We start from the raw sequence: 16,105 nt of genomic DNA, 5'->3' as shown, positions 1-16,105 counted from the left end.
TTTGCTTAAATGTAAAAAATGCTTATACGGGCAGTGCTTTTCACCTGAAGTTCGTAGACACCTCTTGCATGTTTAGCGGTCAAGAACACATTAGTTACATGTTTATGCACCAGCATCCCCTCTGACGGTTCTGGAAAAGGCCACATGGGTTGTACGGAGGCCAGTATCCCTGTGGTGTGTAGGTCATATGATTGCGTCCATATTCTTATCCTTACTTCAGACGGTTTGACTGTGTCTTCAGCAGTGGTTGAGAGCAGCTCTCTTTCAAGCAAGGTGATGGGAAAAGAAAGAGGACAGGTACAAAGACATGGCTTCCCAAACCCTCAAGTAACTTGGCTGGAAGAGTACCAAGCAGTGACTGGGAAGGAGGGGAGGGTTCCAAGCCAGCCCGGGGTGGTATGGAGAGAAGGGCTGAGCCAGTCCAGGGTGGCTCGTGCTCTGGGGAAGGAACAGCATGTGTTAGGGCCAGAGGCAGAAAAGGAGACTCAAGAGAAAGGCAAGCATTTGAGGTGTGGCTGAAGGCTGGGAAGAGGTTATTATGCCTGTCAGATATCCGCACTCTCTCCTGTAGAGAGCAGACAGCCAGTAAGCAGAGGGAACTGGTTTCAGAGTATGGCGCATCCAAAGCTTCATTAATAAATGGAGTCAGTCAAGTTAGCATTACATTGTTTATTCATCTTGAAACAGGAGTAATTGTGTATATGAGAAATGATGCAGGCTTGGTGGCACACACCTCCAATCCCAGCAGTCGGGGAGGCAGAGGCAGGCAGATCTCTGTGAGTGTGAGGCCAGCCTGGTCTACAAAGTGAGACTAAGGCTACACAGTGAAACCCTGTCTCAAAACACCAAACAGAACAACAACAAAGAAATGATAATGATAACAATAAGTTGTTACCTTATGGATACAGTTTCATTACCTGTACATCATGGAAATCTTATAGTTAAAAGTGGTTATCACAAGATTTTTAGTTAAGATTGATCTGAGCATTTGCTTTTGAAGGTTTTGAAGAAAACTTATCTGCTTTGTCTGTTACCGAAGCAAGCCTGAAAGGCAGTGTACAGCTGTTTCTGGGGCTACTGAGACAGTGGGATAAAAATAGGACAAACTTTAAGAATCCCAGATATTTTCAGATAACAAAGACTGGTTTGTGCGGGCCTGTTTTGTACTCGGACAAAACAGAGAAGCCTTTGTGCTGTGATTAGCAAGGGTGCTGATGTCAGATCTCCTGTCAAGCATCGGGCTTTATTCCATGACTAAATTGTGCTTTGTCCCACAATCCAGAGGACCTTTGTATCTGCCTTGTTAAAGTGTGAGTTTATGTAATTGCTTTTGTTTTTCCCTGTTTCGTCGGTGCCAGATTCAATGAGAGTGACTCATTTTGTGACTGAGACAAACATTCACATTTGGACCATGTTAAAAATAAATAAATAAGTGGCAGGTGCTGCCGGGCTCGGTTCTGTGTTTCACTGCGGCAGTTTCCTGTCTTAAGGGTCATGTCTCAGACAGTGTCTACTCAGCCCCTGGTCGCTGGCCCAGTGTGGCTGTTGCAGTTTCTAACGGCCTTTTGGAGGTTGACGGGAAGGACAATGAGGAGAGCTGGTTAAGCAGGACACAGAAAGTGACACTCACAGTGTCTCAGAGGCACACAGGAAGACTACAAGCCCATTCTCTTCTGAGGTTGGAGTTTCTCCCACCACGCCAGCACTGTTTTGGAGCAGTGCCTACATGTGTTTTTCACATGTGTATCCCGTTCAGGATCTCTTTTCTTCATATAGAAGAGACATGGAAAGCTCTGGTCTCGTTTCAGTGAGGCCGGGGAGTGTATTTAATATTTCCCCAGTCTGTACAACTTTATTTCCTTTGGGAACTCTGAAAGTGCCCAAGGAAAGAAAGACCAGGAGAAAGAAAACATCCTAGACTTTCAGAAAGAGAAGACAGGAGTGAGTGGTCGTTGATACAGTGTAGGGGAGAAAGATTAGGAATTGCATATACAGTTGAGAAGGTATTCCCATGCAGTGGGAGCTGAGTTAGATCCCCAGAACCCATGTAGAAGAAACAGAGCATGGACCGTGTGCTTATCATCCCAGCCTGTAAAGGCAGAGGGAGGCGGGTCGCTGGGGCTCACAGGCCAGCCAACCTGGCCTTCTTGGCAAGCTCCACACCAGTGAGAGACAAATTTAAAACAAAACAAGGCGTCCAGTGTTTGAGGATGACATTCAAGGTTGATCTGCACCCTCTGAAAGCTCGTGCATGTGTGTGCGTGCGCACGCACACACACACACACACACACACACACACACACACACACACACGATTTATGCAGGGGCTAGAGAGATTGTTCCGCTGTTAAGAGCATGAACTGTTCTTGCAGAGAAGGTGAGTTTGATTCCTGATACCCATACTGGCAGCTGCCAACTACCTAGCAGGAATCCTAGATCCTGGAACTCCAGCACCCTCTCCTGGGCTCCCTTGCACCTGCACACACACACACACACACACACACACACACACACACGCACACACACCTAAAAAAGATTAAGTGGCCTGTGCAGAGCCAGCCATAGGCCTTCTCAGTGTGGGGCTGATGACAGCCTGCAGCTCTCCCTGACATGCAGCTGATTCCTGTTCTACTCAGCCTGACCGTTGGGGATGAATTATGTTCGATGAATTATGTAGTAAGGCATCTCAGCAAGATTTCCTTGTTTCCATTAAAATTTTAAAAGTCATTTCTGTATTTAAAGACAGAACCTCTTCAATCTGGATAAATCAAGCGGAGTGAGGCTCATGTGGTGGCTTTGCATAAGTAATACTGTTTTCTTTCCTTCTGCTTCTCTACTGCTATATCAGGCTTAATGTCTGTGGGGTCCTTTATAGAGCTGGGGGCAGAGTCTTGAAGAGTCTTATGTGTACTAACACAACCTGCAGAACGTTGACAACTTTACTAGGGTGGCCGTTGTTTATTTGAATTAAATAAATGGATTTTTGTCATCCAGAGCTACATTCATGTGTATCTGTCACCTTTTGATTTCCTGTTACTTAGAGCATCCCCAGAACTCCATGCTGCCCTCTCCTGGACACCTCTACAGTTGGCACTGTTCTTAAACTCCATTTGGGCTTCCGAAAGCCCCTAGCTCCCTCCCGACCCTGGGCAGGGGAGAAAGAAGGCTGGAGGGAAACGGGACCTAGACCTCTTTACTTCTTCCAGCTGGGTAGGGTTGTCAGCTTCTCAGGGCCAGTCTCCATCAGGCCGCCCCGCAGCCCCGGTGACCAGCAAATGCAGCAAACAGCCTTATTTCTCCTCCTTTATCAAAGGCTTCTCAAGGCATCCTCTCCCTCCGTCTCCTCCATGGCTCCGCGCCCTCTCTCTCTGGGCTCTCCTATTTATGCTAACTACAGCTGACAAAGACCATACTCCTCTCCATGTCACATGAGGCTGTTATCAGCCGGGGACAAACAAAGGCAGTCCCGTGTCCCACACTTGGGATTAAAACAAAACGTGCTTTCATAACACAGCTGAGTTTTTAAAGACCGAAACATCCCCTACATTCACTTGCTTGAAGTTAATCTAAAATATTGATCTTAGGAACGGGGATATAGCTCAGTTATGAGCACTTGCCTAGCATGGGGGAGGCCCCGGGCTTGGGCACCACATAGACCAAGTGCTCACATGCTGGTGATCCCAAAACACAGGAAGATGATGAACTCAAAGCTAGCTTAGATGCATGACACCCTGTCTACACACACACACACACACACACACACACACACACTCACCCATGTGGACACATAGAAAATACTGATACTTAAGAATTGCATGTGTGTTTCTCTCAGTAAGGATTACGTGTAGTTTTCCATAAATGAATGCCTAATCATTCATCACTATTTCTACAGGGTGTTTGCCACCATTGCTGTGTCCTGAAGCATTGTGCGTGGATGTGAAATGTTTCCTCCGCAGTCAGGAATTGTGCTCATTGGGGTTTACAGGAAAATAGCTTATTTTTCCTCTCCCAAGTACCTGGTGCTGTATTTTTTGAATAATCAAGAACTCATTGACTGATTAAGTAATAGATTTTTTTTCTTAATTCACCCAATTGATACAATTGTAAACATTTTAAAAATTTACATAATTTGACATAATTTAAAATAGTTCTACCATATGAAGCCTAAAGTAATCCATGTGTGAGAATTATTACAGATTGTCATGGAGGTTGCCTGGGCCCCTCTGTTGCCACCTCAGCAACTCCGTCCAAATGTATCGTAAAGTTTGGTTGATGTGGAGGCTAAACCCGAAATACCTGCTAGAGAAATTGGTATTATATTAGTTATGAATCCTTTTTGTCAGGTATTTTCAGAATAAAATGAAGCTGTTTTTAACTATAACAACTTTCAGGTAAATTTGCCAAATGTGTGCTGCAGGGAAGATGCGGAGCAGTTGCCGTTTCTGCGTTTACTGGTTGGAAGCCACTTCGTGGCGAGCTCACATCTGTAGGTGTTAACGGAGACGGGATCTTGAGTTAGCAGCAGGAACGTGAAGCTCCCTCGTGTTCTGGTGAGACCGTAGAAAACCAGCTCTCGCTTGGGTGACTGAAAACACTGCAGCACTGGGCTGACGTAAGGGCAAGCACTGTGGGTGGGTACGGTTCTCCGGAACTAAACGCTGAGCGAAACAAGCCGCGTGATGCCCCCCGCAGAAGTGCGCGCCTCGGGCCCCCCAGTTCAGAGTGCCGCTCTTGGGCGGCCTTGTCTTCAGTGTTCGCTCCGGGGTGTAGATGCGGCTTAGCAGGTGACTAAGACCTTCTGCCTACTGTTGAATTATCTGTGCCAAAGAACAAAACCCAAAGGGCAGTGAGGCTTGGTTTGAGGTCTAGGGCCACATTGGGGGAGGGGTGTCAAAGATGACAAAGCATCAGCCATCTAGTCCTGCGTTACCTGGTGAGTATAGGCTTCAGGGAAGGTGGTGGTAAGAGTTATAGTGTCCTCTAAAAGATTCCTTTTAGATTCAGTTACTTAATTTTGTGTGTTGAGTGTTTTATGTATTGCACTATTTGTATGTCGTCCGTTCACTGGCGCGCTGGGAGAGAACAGAAGAGGGCTTGGATCATGGCAAACTGGACTTACAGATATTGTGAGCTACCGTGTGGGTACTGGCAGCTGAACCTGGGTCCTCTGGAAGAGCAACCAGAGCTGTTAACTGTCTTTAGGAGGACTCATCCCCCAGCCTTCTTTAGGAATGGTATTAAATGGTATAAAGAAAGAAAATACTGAGCATAGATCCAGAGTGTGTGTGTGTCTGTGTGTGTGTGTATCTGTGTTGCATGCACTAGGAAGAGAATGGCAATTCAGGAGTATAGATCTCTGTAGTTTTAGAAGGACAGACTGGTCATCAGAATAACAGCTAAGTGGTAGCATCCCATGGAAACAAAGCACAAAAACATCCAAGTCTGTTTCTCCCTCCCCCGTGTCTCACTCCTGAGAAAACAGCGAATTCTGTAGTTTAAGATCTGTTGGAGTCTTATGAAGACACACCATAAGCGTATTCTTTTGTGTGTAGGGGTGGGGGACAGTGGGCATGTGTGTCAGCTCATGGGGGCTCCAAGGGGACATCAGGTGACCTGATCCATCACGAGGTCTCTCGCTGACCACAGAGCTGGGCTGGTGGCCAGCAAGCCCCAGCAGCCCTCTTGTCTGCTCTGTGAAGCAGGGGACAGAGATGGCGTTTGGCCAGGTCCAGCCTTTTATGTGAGAGTTGGGGACCTGAACTCGTGTCTCCTGCTTGAATAGCAGACTCATCCCTACCAAGCCATTTCTGCAGCCTTCTTTGACATATCAAGATACGGGAAAACCGTTGTTCAAGTACCCAGTGTTAGTAAATATTCACATTGTTATACACTTTGGCTCCTTCTCTAGGATTTTTTTCTCTTCTGCGCCAGCCTCAGAATCACTCTTCTACATTCTGTCTCAGGATTTAACTACTGTAAATGTTTTCCTATAACAAGATCACGCCATCTGCCCCTGTGTATGGTGTCTTTCTCTTAGCATGATATCCGACCCTGTTCTTTGGCTCATACCCTTTCCCCCATGTTATTTGTTGAAACACTTTTACATTTGGCTTCATTTGCTGTGTCGTGGGAGAAATGAGACAAGATACTACAACTTTTTTTCCCCAGGCAGTGCATTTATAAAATTAGCTTAATAGACGTGCTTTGCCACAGAATGTTTCGTTGTGACATCAGGCTGGTGTTCTGCTTGTTTCCAGGCGTGGAAGAGAAGGTGGTTCGTGCTGCGCAGTGGCCGTTTGACCGGAGACCCCGATGTCCTGGAGTATTACAAAAATGATCACGCCAAGAAGCCTATCCGGATTATTGATTTAAATTTATGTCAGCAAGTGGATGCTGGGTTGACATTCAACAAAAAGGAGTTTGAAAACAGCTACATCTTTGATATCAACACCATCGACCGGATTTTCTACTTGGTGGCGGACAGCGAGGAGGACATGAACAAGTGGGTCCGCTGTATCTGTGACATCTGTGGATTCAACCCCACAGAAGAGGGTAGGTCAACGCTTTATTCTGTTAATAGAGAAACACTTAGAAAAATCATTTTTTAAAGATGTAAATTTTAAACACTATATATTATAATGGCCTAGGCTAGTAATGTAGCATAACTTACACGTATTAAAGGAGAAACAAATTATTGACCCATTCATTCTATTTCCCATATTAGAATTTTTTTTTTTAATTTACGATATGTGTATAAGCGTTTTGCCTGCTTGTATGTCTGTGTACCACATGCATTCGGTGCCTGTGGAGGCCAGAAGAGAGTGTTAGGTCCCCTGAGACTGGAGTTACAGATGGTTTTGAGTGGTCATGTGAGAGCTGGGAATTGAACCTGGATCCTAACGGAATAGCTAGTGCTCTTCACCACTGACCAGCTCTCCAGACCCAGAGTTTAAGGTTTTGTTACTCAGTTTCAGCAGTCCCCCTTTTTTTTTTCTTTTTCTTTTCTTTTTTTTTTTCTTTGCCTATAGTTTTAGAAATGTTACAAAATTCTTCGTTATTCAGCTATATGATGTTTTGTTTTTACAATAGGAGTTTGACACTTAGAACAGGCACTGAGCTCTGTGCGCAGTTTGGAGAGACGTTCTACAGGTTTTGAGAGACTTAACTGATATGGGCTGGTCTATAAGTAACTGTCCTCATTAGGAATGTGACAAAAAAAATGCTATAAATTTTTGAATTTTGTTAATTTGGGGACAAGCTGTGCATGCCAGAGTGTGAGTGCAGAGGTCAAAGGGCAGCTTGGAGAAGTCTGCTTTCTCACTCCACCATGTGAATGAGAACTGGAGGCTGAATTCAGGTCATCAGTCCGCTTTAACCTCCTGAGCCTCCTTACTGGCCCGAGAGCATTTTAAAAACAAAACTTTGTTATAACACAAAGAAGTAGGTTCCATATATCATAAGTTATCATCATGTCGTATGCATGAGTCATTACGCTTTGTTCTTTGTTTGTTTGTTTTTTTCAAGACTGGATTTCTCTGTGTAGCCCTGGCTGTCCTGCCCTCACTTTGTAGACCAGGCTGGCCTTGAACTCACAGAGATGCTTTGCCTCCCAGGGTGCTGGGACCACAGGCGCGCACCACCTTGCCCAGCTCAGCCCTGTTCTTATTCCCCGCCACGGCCCTTCCCTACCCTCACCCCTTGCTTGTCCCCTCTTTTCCACATGTCCTCCGTGAGCTTTGGTGTCACCTTCATTTGCTCCTCCTCCCTTTTGGCTCCTCCCCCACTTCCTGCTTTTATGAAAAGGAGACGTTTTTAAATGGCTGTATGCTAAGTGTACTAAGTGTTGTGTTGTGTTTTGTTTTGTTTCTATATTCAATGAAACATTTCCCTTGATTTTTAGATGTCAGCATTGGTCAGATCCAATGTGAGTTTTTGTTTTACAAAAACTAACTTAACAGAGGTATTTGGAGATATAACCTAAAAGCTACAGTGACCTTTTTAGTGCCAGAACTCAGAAGTCCTTAAAAGTCAGTTACGAATATATTTGCTGAGTGAAACTTTGAAGGTACGCACTTTGTCTTCGTAATCATGTGTGAAGGTAGAAGACTGTGAGCTAATTTATAAAATCATTACTCAGATGTGGAAGGTGTGGTTTGTGAGTTGGGTTCCAGAACAGCTTTGCTAATCACAGATTCTTGTGTGTTCACTCAGTCTGTCCCTCGTGACGTCAATGCCCCGTGCTTCCTACAGTTTAGGAACTATATCTAAGCGGAATGGAAATTACATTTTAGATGTTAATATTTCAGATTTTTCACAACTTCCTTCTAGCTGTCTCCCCTAAATAGCTACTGATAGGCATGTCTTGATATACTGTATTGACATATAAGCTGAATTTCTTAAATAAATCCAAAGAAGATGACCGATTAATATGCCATATTAATTAGAAAGACAAAAAGAGCAACACACTCTGTCATTTTGCTTTCCAATATGTAATGGAAAGACTGCAAAAGGGGCCGTTAGAATCAACCATTCCATAACCTCATGCATTTGTAGTGCATCTCAAGATTTGTGTTGGATTTTAAACATCGGAACAGAGCTTTGTAGACATGCTCAGTGTTATGTAAAAACTGGAGTGTCTGTGCTCCCTCATTAATTTCCACATCATTTTTTTAGAAAAAGCGTGTGTATATGGCTAACTGTTATGATATACAATGTTTGTATATGGGTGTTGGCTTGTGTGTATGTATGTACCTTGTGTACGCAGTACCAGCAGAGGCCAGAAGAGGGCATCAGATCCCAAGGAACTGGAATTACAGACAAGTTTGGTGGTGGTGGTTTTTAATGGATGTGGATATTTTGTCTACATGTTTTACTTTGTGTCACATACGTAGCTGTGACTGAGGAGGTCAGAAGAGGATGTTGGGGCCCCTGGGACTAGAGTTACAGACAGTTGTGAGCTGCCACGTGGGTTCTGTGTACTGAACTAGGGTCCTCTGGAAGAACAGCCGGGACTCTTAACCACTGGCTCTCCCTCCAGCGCCTTTTATTTCTGTCTTAATGCTCTTGTTCCCGGCCATACCGCACAACTAATCCCTCAATAGGCACTTTGGCCTTAGGTCTGTCCCTAAGCCCTGTGCTCTGCATTTCGGAGGCACTGTTCTCTTCTCAGAAGTTGGCTGGTACCCCGAGACACTCTTTTACTATTGGAGTTTCAGGCCAGATGTGGGAAGAAATAGACTATGCTTGGACAACACTGTCTGAGAAAATAAGTCTCCCGATCCCTGTGAGAATAACTGATTTTCCCCTCAGAACAAAAGGAAAGGGAAAACTCTGACCTGTGTTTTGATTCCAGGAACCTCTCAAAATATCATTACCATGTTATTTCCTCTGTCCCAGGTAACTGCTGCTATGAATACCCAGAACGCTGGCAGGCGGCCATGTTTTTAACTTCTAGCTCGCTGAAGCGTGTGTGGCTCCTGCTCAGGTTTTTCCTTAGTGGATTTCAGGAAAGAATCCAGCTTCTTTTGTTTGTCTTGGAAATGTGCAGATTGATGAGGGGTTTTGTTTGTGTGTTTGGGGGCGGTGCACCAAGCGGGGAGCTTTTAAACGCAATAGCAAGTGCTGGGAAGCCCAGCCGTGGCTGCCGGAAGCGCAGTGACACAGCCTGGATGCTCTTGAAGTGCCCGATGTATGCCTGTTAGAGTGCCTGTCTAGCCTGTTACAGAGCTCTGGGTTTCATCCTCGGAAAGTTTTAACACGACCTTGTTGCCCTCGTTTTTAAACTTTGTTTTATTTGGGGTATTTAAGCCTCTACCTCTCCTCCACCAAACCTTTAACCCTAGGTAAGAGAGAGGTCAGTGGGGAGGGGGCACAGAGCCCTTTACTTTTCCCAGCTGTTCAGGGTTGATGGGTTCTTAGGAAGCTGTGCCATTCTCTGTCAACAGCAAACAGCAAGCAGGCTCCCCAAGCCGCTGCTTTGAAACGTTTCTCTCTGTCTCTCCAAACTGCTTCCCTTTCTTTTTTCTGGGCTCTTGCATCCCTGAGAGTCCTAGACCACACCCCTCTCCGTGCTGCACGAGGCAGGCTGTTACAGGAGGCAGTTATCAGCTGTGGACAGATGAAAGTCCCAACTAAAACCCCACACTTGAGATTAAAGCAAAAACATATTGCTATAACATAGCTGAGTTTTTAAAGAAACCATTAGACAACGTGGTGGTGCGTGTCTGTGAATTCCAGAACTTGAGAGGTGGAGGCAGGAGGATCAGAAGATTAAGGTCATTCTTGGTTACCCAGACATAGAAGACCATTTCTCAGAGATGAAAGAAAATGTGTATGTGGGGGACAGGGTATGAGGGTGTCTTTTTTTTATATAAAGCAGTATTAATCAAGAACTGACTTTCTTTTTACTGTGTTTGGAGAGATGGCTCAGAGGTTAAGATCACTGGCTGCTCTTCCAGAGGACCTAGTTTCAATTTCCAGCACCCACATGATGGCAAACAGCTGTCTATATAACTCCAGTTCTGACGCCCCGATACCCTCTTCTGACTTCTGCAGGTGCTGGAGGAGAACGGTGCACAGACATACATACAATCAAAACAGCTTATACCTAAATTACTTTTTTTTTTTTTTTAACTTTTCTTTCTTTCTTTTTTTATGAGACAAACTCAGAGAGTCTCTTGCCTCTGCCTCCTGGGTGCTGGGATTTAAGGAGTGCATCACCACACCCCGCTTTCTTTTTACTGTTTTTATTAAGGCACCATTTCACCATTTGTTATCACTATTGTGTAGGCATAGATTGGCAGTGCGTTGCTTAGAGGTTTATATGTTCATACCTGCACATGAATATCCATAAATGTGCTTTAGAGCTCTAGCTCAGATCAAGAATTTCAGGATTCACGTTCCACCAGGGAATCCTTTTTTTCTAGAGAAACTCCCACTTCAAAGTAGATTTGGGATGCTTTTAACTTCTGTCATCATTTGTTAATTCCGCCTGTTTTGAACTCTACATAAGCAGAACCTTCCCTCCTCCAACTTTAAGTCCACAGGAGTCACCATGTTGAAGTGTGTGGAGATTTCTTCCCATGCCACATTCCATCCTGTAACTGTGTCACGATATGTATCTGTTTGAATGTTGCTAAATGTACATCTCAGTTCATAAACAAAGGTGTGAACCTTTTTATGTCTTTTTAAAAAGAATCCGTGTGTGTGTGTGTGTGTGTGTGTGTGTGTGTGTCTGCGCGCGTGCGTGCGCAGGTGCCAGGGAGGCCAGGAGAAGGCGCTGGATCTTTTGGATTTAGGATTCCTGCTAGGTAGTTGGCAGCTGCCTAGTGCGGGTGTCAGGAATCAAATTCCCTTGCAAAAGCAGTTCATGCTCTTTAACAGCAAGCGATCTCTCCAGCCCATTATGAGGTGTGTGTCTTTTGATAGATGTGCACTCTTACTTCTTTTGGACACATGTCTGTGAGAGGCACTCCCGCATCATAGGATATATGCAACGTAGCATTTGTAAAATTCACAGCTTTATGCCTTCAGAGCCATCGTACCAGCTGCCTTCCTACCAGCCAGCACCAGCAGTGCCCGGACTCCAGAAGTGTGTGACACATTCAGTCAGCCCACGTTGTTAGTGATGTCTCATGTTAGTCAGTGCTTCATCTCGGCCTTCCCAGTGGCTGTGCGGTGGCAGGTTCTGGTTTATTTTGTGAATTCATGAAAAGCAGTTCAACCAGAAAGTGTACCCCTTCTGTTTGGCTTTACTGCACAGTTTTAGTTTGTGATTCGGTGGGAGCTCCGTGGTAGGGCCCAGGTTCATAGATTTCATTTTCATGCCTTCAGAGCTCTGGGTAAGAATGATGGCATTTGTCAGCATCCCCTGAGGATTAGAAGACTCCAAGAAGCTTTTGAAGTGAGCGCGGGGTAGAGGCTTGGAACGTTAAGATACATTTTGTACTTGAAGCACAACAGACGGGCTGTCACGTGAAGTAGTTCTGGGTCGGCTTGCTTGGTTGATTCATCTCTGGAAGGTGCAGTTTTCCCCACGGAGAGTGGCTGCTGTTGCAGTCTCTTGTATCTGGTGCTTATGTGGAGACCGTAGGATAGCCTGCGGAGTCATTTCCCTCCTACTGTGTGGGTCCCAGGAGCTAGTCTAGTAGTCAGGCTTGGCCGCAAACGCCTTTACCTGTGGAGCCACCTCACTGGCCCGTCATAGTTATACCGTCATGTTGTTTGTAATAGAGTCTGACATGACATTTTCATACATGTGCATAATGTATTTTGACCACATTTACCACCACACAAGGCACCTCTCTCTTTGGATCCCTTATATTTACCTTTCAACACAATGGTCCTAAATAGCAGAAACCAGTACATAGGGTGAGGGTCATGTGAGCTAGTTAATTCCTTGTGGCTCTGCTCAAATCATCCTCCCCCTCTGCACCAGAGGCTTGCCTGCTGGAAGGGATTGCCCCAGCAGTGCTTATCAGCCTTCTAAGTAAGTTTCAACTAGGAGTTTGCTCCAGAGGCTTATTAGGCCTCTAGTGGATGCTCATTAGACTCTGGTACAGTCCGAGTTAAGAGATGGGAAACGGTTTTTCGTGTGTAAGCGAACCTTGAACCATTTACTTGTCTCCTAGAAGATACTTAGAGTAATAAGTCAGAAGTCACAAGGCAGAGGGCAGAGTGGTCTCTGTGACTGGGCTTGTCATCAGAACAGGCTGAAATCACATGCCTGTGAAGCCAAACAAATGTCTTTTTTTGGGGGGGCAGCATTTACTCTGCAGATAGCTTACCTTAGAGACTATTTAGGCACAATTCAAAACTCGTTGAATTCGCACCATTTGTTTATATGTGCCCGCATGCCTTCATGTGTGTGTTACGTGTGCTACAGTGCAGGAAGCCAGAGAACAATATGCGCTTCCCTCCACCATGTAGTCGTGGAGGCTGAAGTCAGGTCGTGGGGCACTGACTGTGGCGCTCACCTCACCTGCTGAGCCGTCTCACTGGCTCAGCACATACAGTGTTTATATCCAGATATGCAGTGCCAGGTAGATGCTGACGCAACACAAGTCAGATGGCCCCTGAGACCAGAATGTTGAAGATGGCGCGTTCTCCCGCTGTAATGCGCCAGCCCCTTCAAAGCTGCCATGTGCGGCTGCTGTTGGGGAATTTGGGGTTCTGCTTATGTCTCCCCTTCGTGAACTTACTTGGGGTTACAGTGCAGTTTTTACTTCAGCCCTTGCTTTTTGGAGACACAGGTAAGTCCTGACATGCTGTTAAGTGGGACAGTTTTTGAAACAGACACTTCTGAGTCCCAGGCCTGATTTCAAGAGATTCCGTGAGCTTTCTCACTCATCAGAAGGAAAAATGAAAGGCCAGAGAAGAGGTTAATCCAGTTGTGACAATCAAACATGGTTGGGTCAGTATGAGAGTCTCTCAGTGTATTTACTGTATGGCTATCAAATTTAAATAAATAAATGAATGACTAGATAGATAGATAGATAGATAGATGATAGATAGATAGATAGATAGATAGATAGATAGATAGATAGATAGATAGAGCGAGCAGCACTAAAGGAGAAGTGTGTCTGTGAAAAGCATCCTCACCCGGAAGTGTCAGAAGGAGGCATGGGGCATGCTACAGTTCATGTTCCTTCACGGGGGAACTGCTTATTTACAGTCTTCAGTCTTCTTTCCATCAGAACCGAACACGGAGCTAGATCATGCCGCGCCTGTCCTGGAGATCTAGCAAGGAGAAAGTGTAACCCAGTTGGGAGACAGCTTGAAGGATGTGTGAACTGCTCCCTCATCTTCCCCTTAGTGCCCTTAGTGTTGTGTGGATTTCTCTTGAGCTCATTATTGAATAGTAAACCATTTTCCTGGCTCTCTTAAATCCAGAAGGATTTATTTTGAGTCCTTATTTAATCTTCAGCATTTGAAATCCCCTTGAACTAAATCTCTGTATTTGCAACTGAATTGAGAGTGAAACACATCGTGGCTGCACCTCACTCTGTAATCAGCCTCTCAGACATAGCAACAAGGACGTAAGAGTAACCACTGAAATGCAGACATGATGTGGTACAAATGTTTCCAAGTGTATTTTCTGTTTTCATCTTTCGTAAATAAAAATTAACTCCTGGCAAAAAGGTGATAGATTAGACAAGTCATTAAAAAAAACATTTTGTCGAAGATCATAAATTAAAGGTTACAACTCCTCTCGGTTTAATCAGGCCAGGTTGTGTGAATGAAAGAAATTCTCAGACCTTATTAGCGTCAAGCGGGATTCTTGAGGAACCAACCCAGAGCGGCACGTGTAGGCAGATGGGTGTCAGTGGTTTTGAGGGGCCTCGGGCTCCTGAACACTCCCTTCTAGTCTGACAGAAAGTGCGCCTCGATGTGCTGCATGTGGTTGGAATGTCTCTGTCCCCAGCCTCTGCTCTGTGTGCGAGAACATTAGACCCATGGTAGCCATCAGTGTGCTGGTGTTAGACTCAGGCTCCACCATGAGGACGCTCCCTGGCATGCCTAGTGGAAGCATTGTAAACTCTGCTGTGGTGCATGCATGAACGTTATAATTCCGTGCGGTATGTGGACTGCTCTAGGAATCCAGAGGAGACAGGTGACACCAGACCTCTTCTGGTAGGGCTATCAGAGTCGAGGGAACACTTTTTAGTATGTTTTATGTGTCTTGTTTTTTAAAATCTGAGCTTCACCCAGCTTTCTCTGTTCATATTCACATGTGAATAGTTGCCTTTTTCTCAGTTATTTGTGGCCTTATATATCTAACCAGAATAATAGATTATAGTCTGTCAGTGTACTTAAAATTAGACTTTGTCAGAAACTACAAAGGGATTTTATTTCTATACGAAATGAAAACTTCATTTTCCAATTATAGCCTTTTACACAATTGAGATCTTTTCACTGATCCGTTTGGAACACGGTTAAGGGGTTTGTGAATTGCTTCTCTACTTGCTGACCGTGTCTTCCTGAATTATCTGCAAACTGTAGTTATGGGCCCAGGGAGGGGCCTCTGCTGCCAAAGATAAGTTCATATTCCATAGGCTTTGAATTAGAGGGTCAGGTGAGAAGCAGAAAGAATGAGCAACAACCTGAGTACAGCCTGAAGACCCAGGAACTCCCAACAGCATTATGGCCATCGGTGTGAGTGTGTCTCCTAGCAAGGTTGGTGTGACCTGGGAAGCACTTCCTTGTCATGGGGGGGGGGCGGGATTCAAAACAAAGAAACCTGTGTCTTGGGGCTGGAGAGGTGGCTCAGTAGTTAAGAGTACTGGCTCTTTGTGGGGAAGACCCAGGTTCCATCCCCAGCCCCTGCATGGTGGCTCATGACCATCTGTAGCTCCAATTCCAGGGGCTCCAATCCCCTCTGCTGGCCTCCAAGATGGATATTAAAAATGTTTCCTAAGATCATGGAGCATTTTTATTGTAAGAAGTTTTAAAACTATTTTTCAGAGTTGCATTACCATGGCCTCACTGCGTGTGGGTATAAGTGTGTATGTGCGGAATGTGTGTGTATGCACATGTGTGCACATGTGTGTAGAGGCCAGAGGTTGCTATCAGGTGTCTTTCTCTGTCTCTGTCCATTTTAAGGCAAAGTCTCCCAGTGTGTCTGGAGCTCAGCAGTAGGGTTAGATTATGCGGTCAGTGAGCTTTAGGGATAGGCCTGGGTTTTCGTGGGGGTTTGGGGGTCTCAGCTCGGGCCCTTGTGCTTGCATGGCAGGCACTCCACCAAGGAACTGAGCACCTCTTCAGGCCCAACCACGACTTCTGTCGGGCTCCTGGATGAGAGGAAAGATCGTCCTGGTTCAGATGTCTTCATCTAGAATTGACTGTCTACGACTGCTGTCTAGGTAGCAGTCCTTGCTTTGTTCTGAGAGGGTATCTTGGTCTCCGGCCCAGACGGGCATCTCCCACCTCGGTCTTCAGAACAGCCGTCTAGGTAGCAGTCCTTGCTTTGTTCTGAGAGGGTATCTTGGTCTCCAGCCCAGACGGGGATCTCCCAACTCGGTCTTCAGAACAGCTAGCCCAGCAGCTGTGCACTGCCGCTGGTGGTCTCAGGTGGTTCGTTTTAACTAACACTGTCGTCACTTATTCC

The 16,105-nt window shown here is 45.4% G+C and overlaps 1 protein-coding gene across 5 annotated transcripts in view; it reads left to right on the top strand.

Annotated features, from left to right (window-relative positions):
• Positions 1 to 16,105, top strand: part of Gab1 (GRB2 associated binding protein 1) — a 112,862-nt gene that overhangs the window by 70,007 nt on the left and 26,750 nt on the right. For all 5 annotated transcript variants that reach the window (XM_021648611.2, XM_021648610.2, XM_060393223.1 and 2 more), the window contains exon 2: positions 6,258 to 6,552. In XM_021648611.2, coding sequence (XP_021504286.1) covers positions 6,258 to 6,552 — 295 coding nt within the window. The remainder of the gene's footprint in view (positions 1 to 6,257; positions 6,553 to 16,105) is intronic.

The sequence above is a fragment of the Meriones unguiculatus genome, chromosome 10, assembly GCF_030254825.1.
Source record: "Meriones unguiculatus strain TT.TT164.6M chromosome 10, Bangor_MerUng_6.1, whole genome shotgun sequence".
In the NCBI taxonomy this organism is placed as follows: Eukaryota; Metazoa; Chordata; class Mammalia; order Rodentia; family Muridae; genus Meriones; species Meriones unguiculatus.
This window is presented reverse-complemented; position numbering and strand designations above follow the sequence as displayed.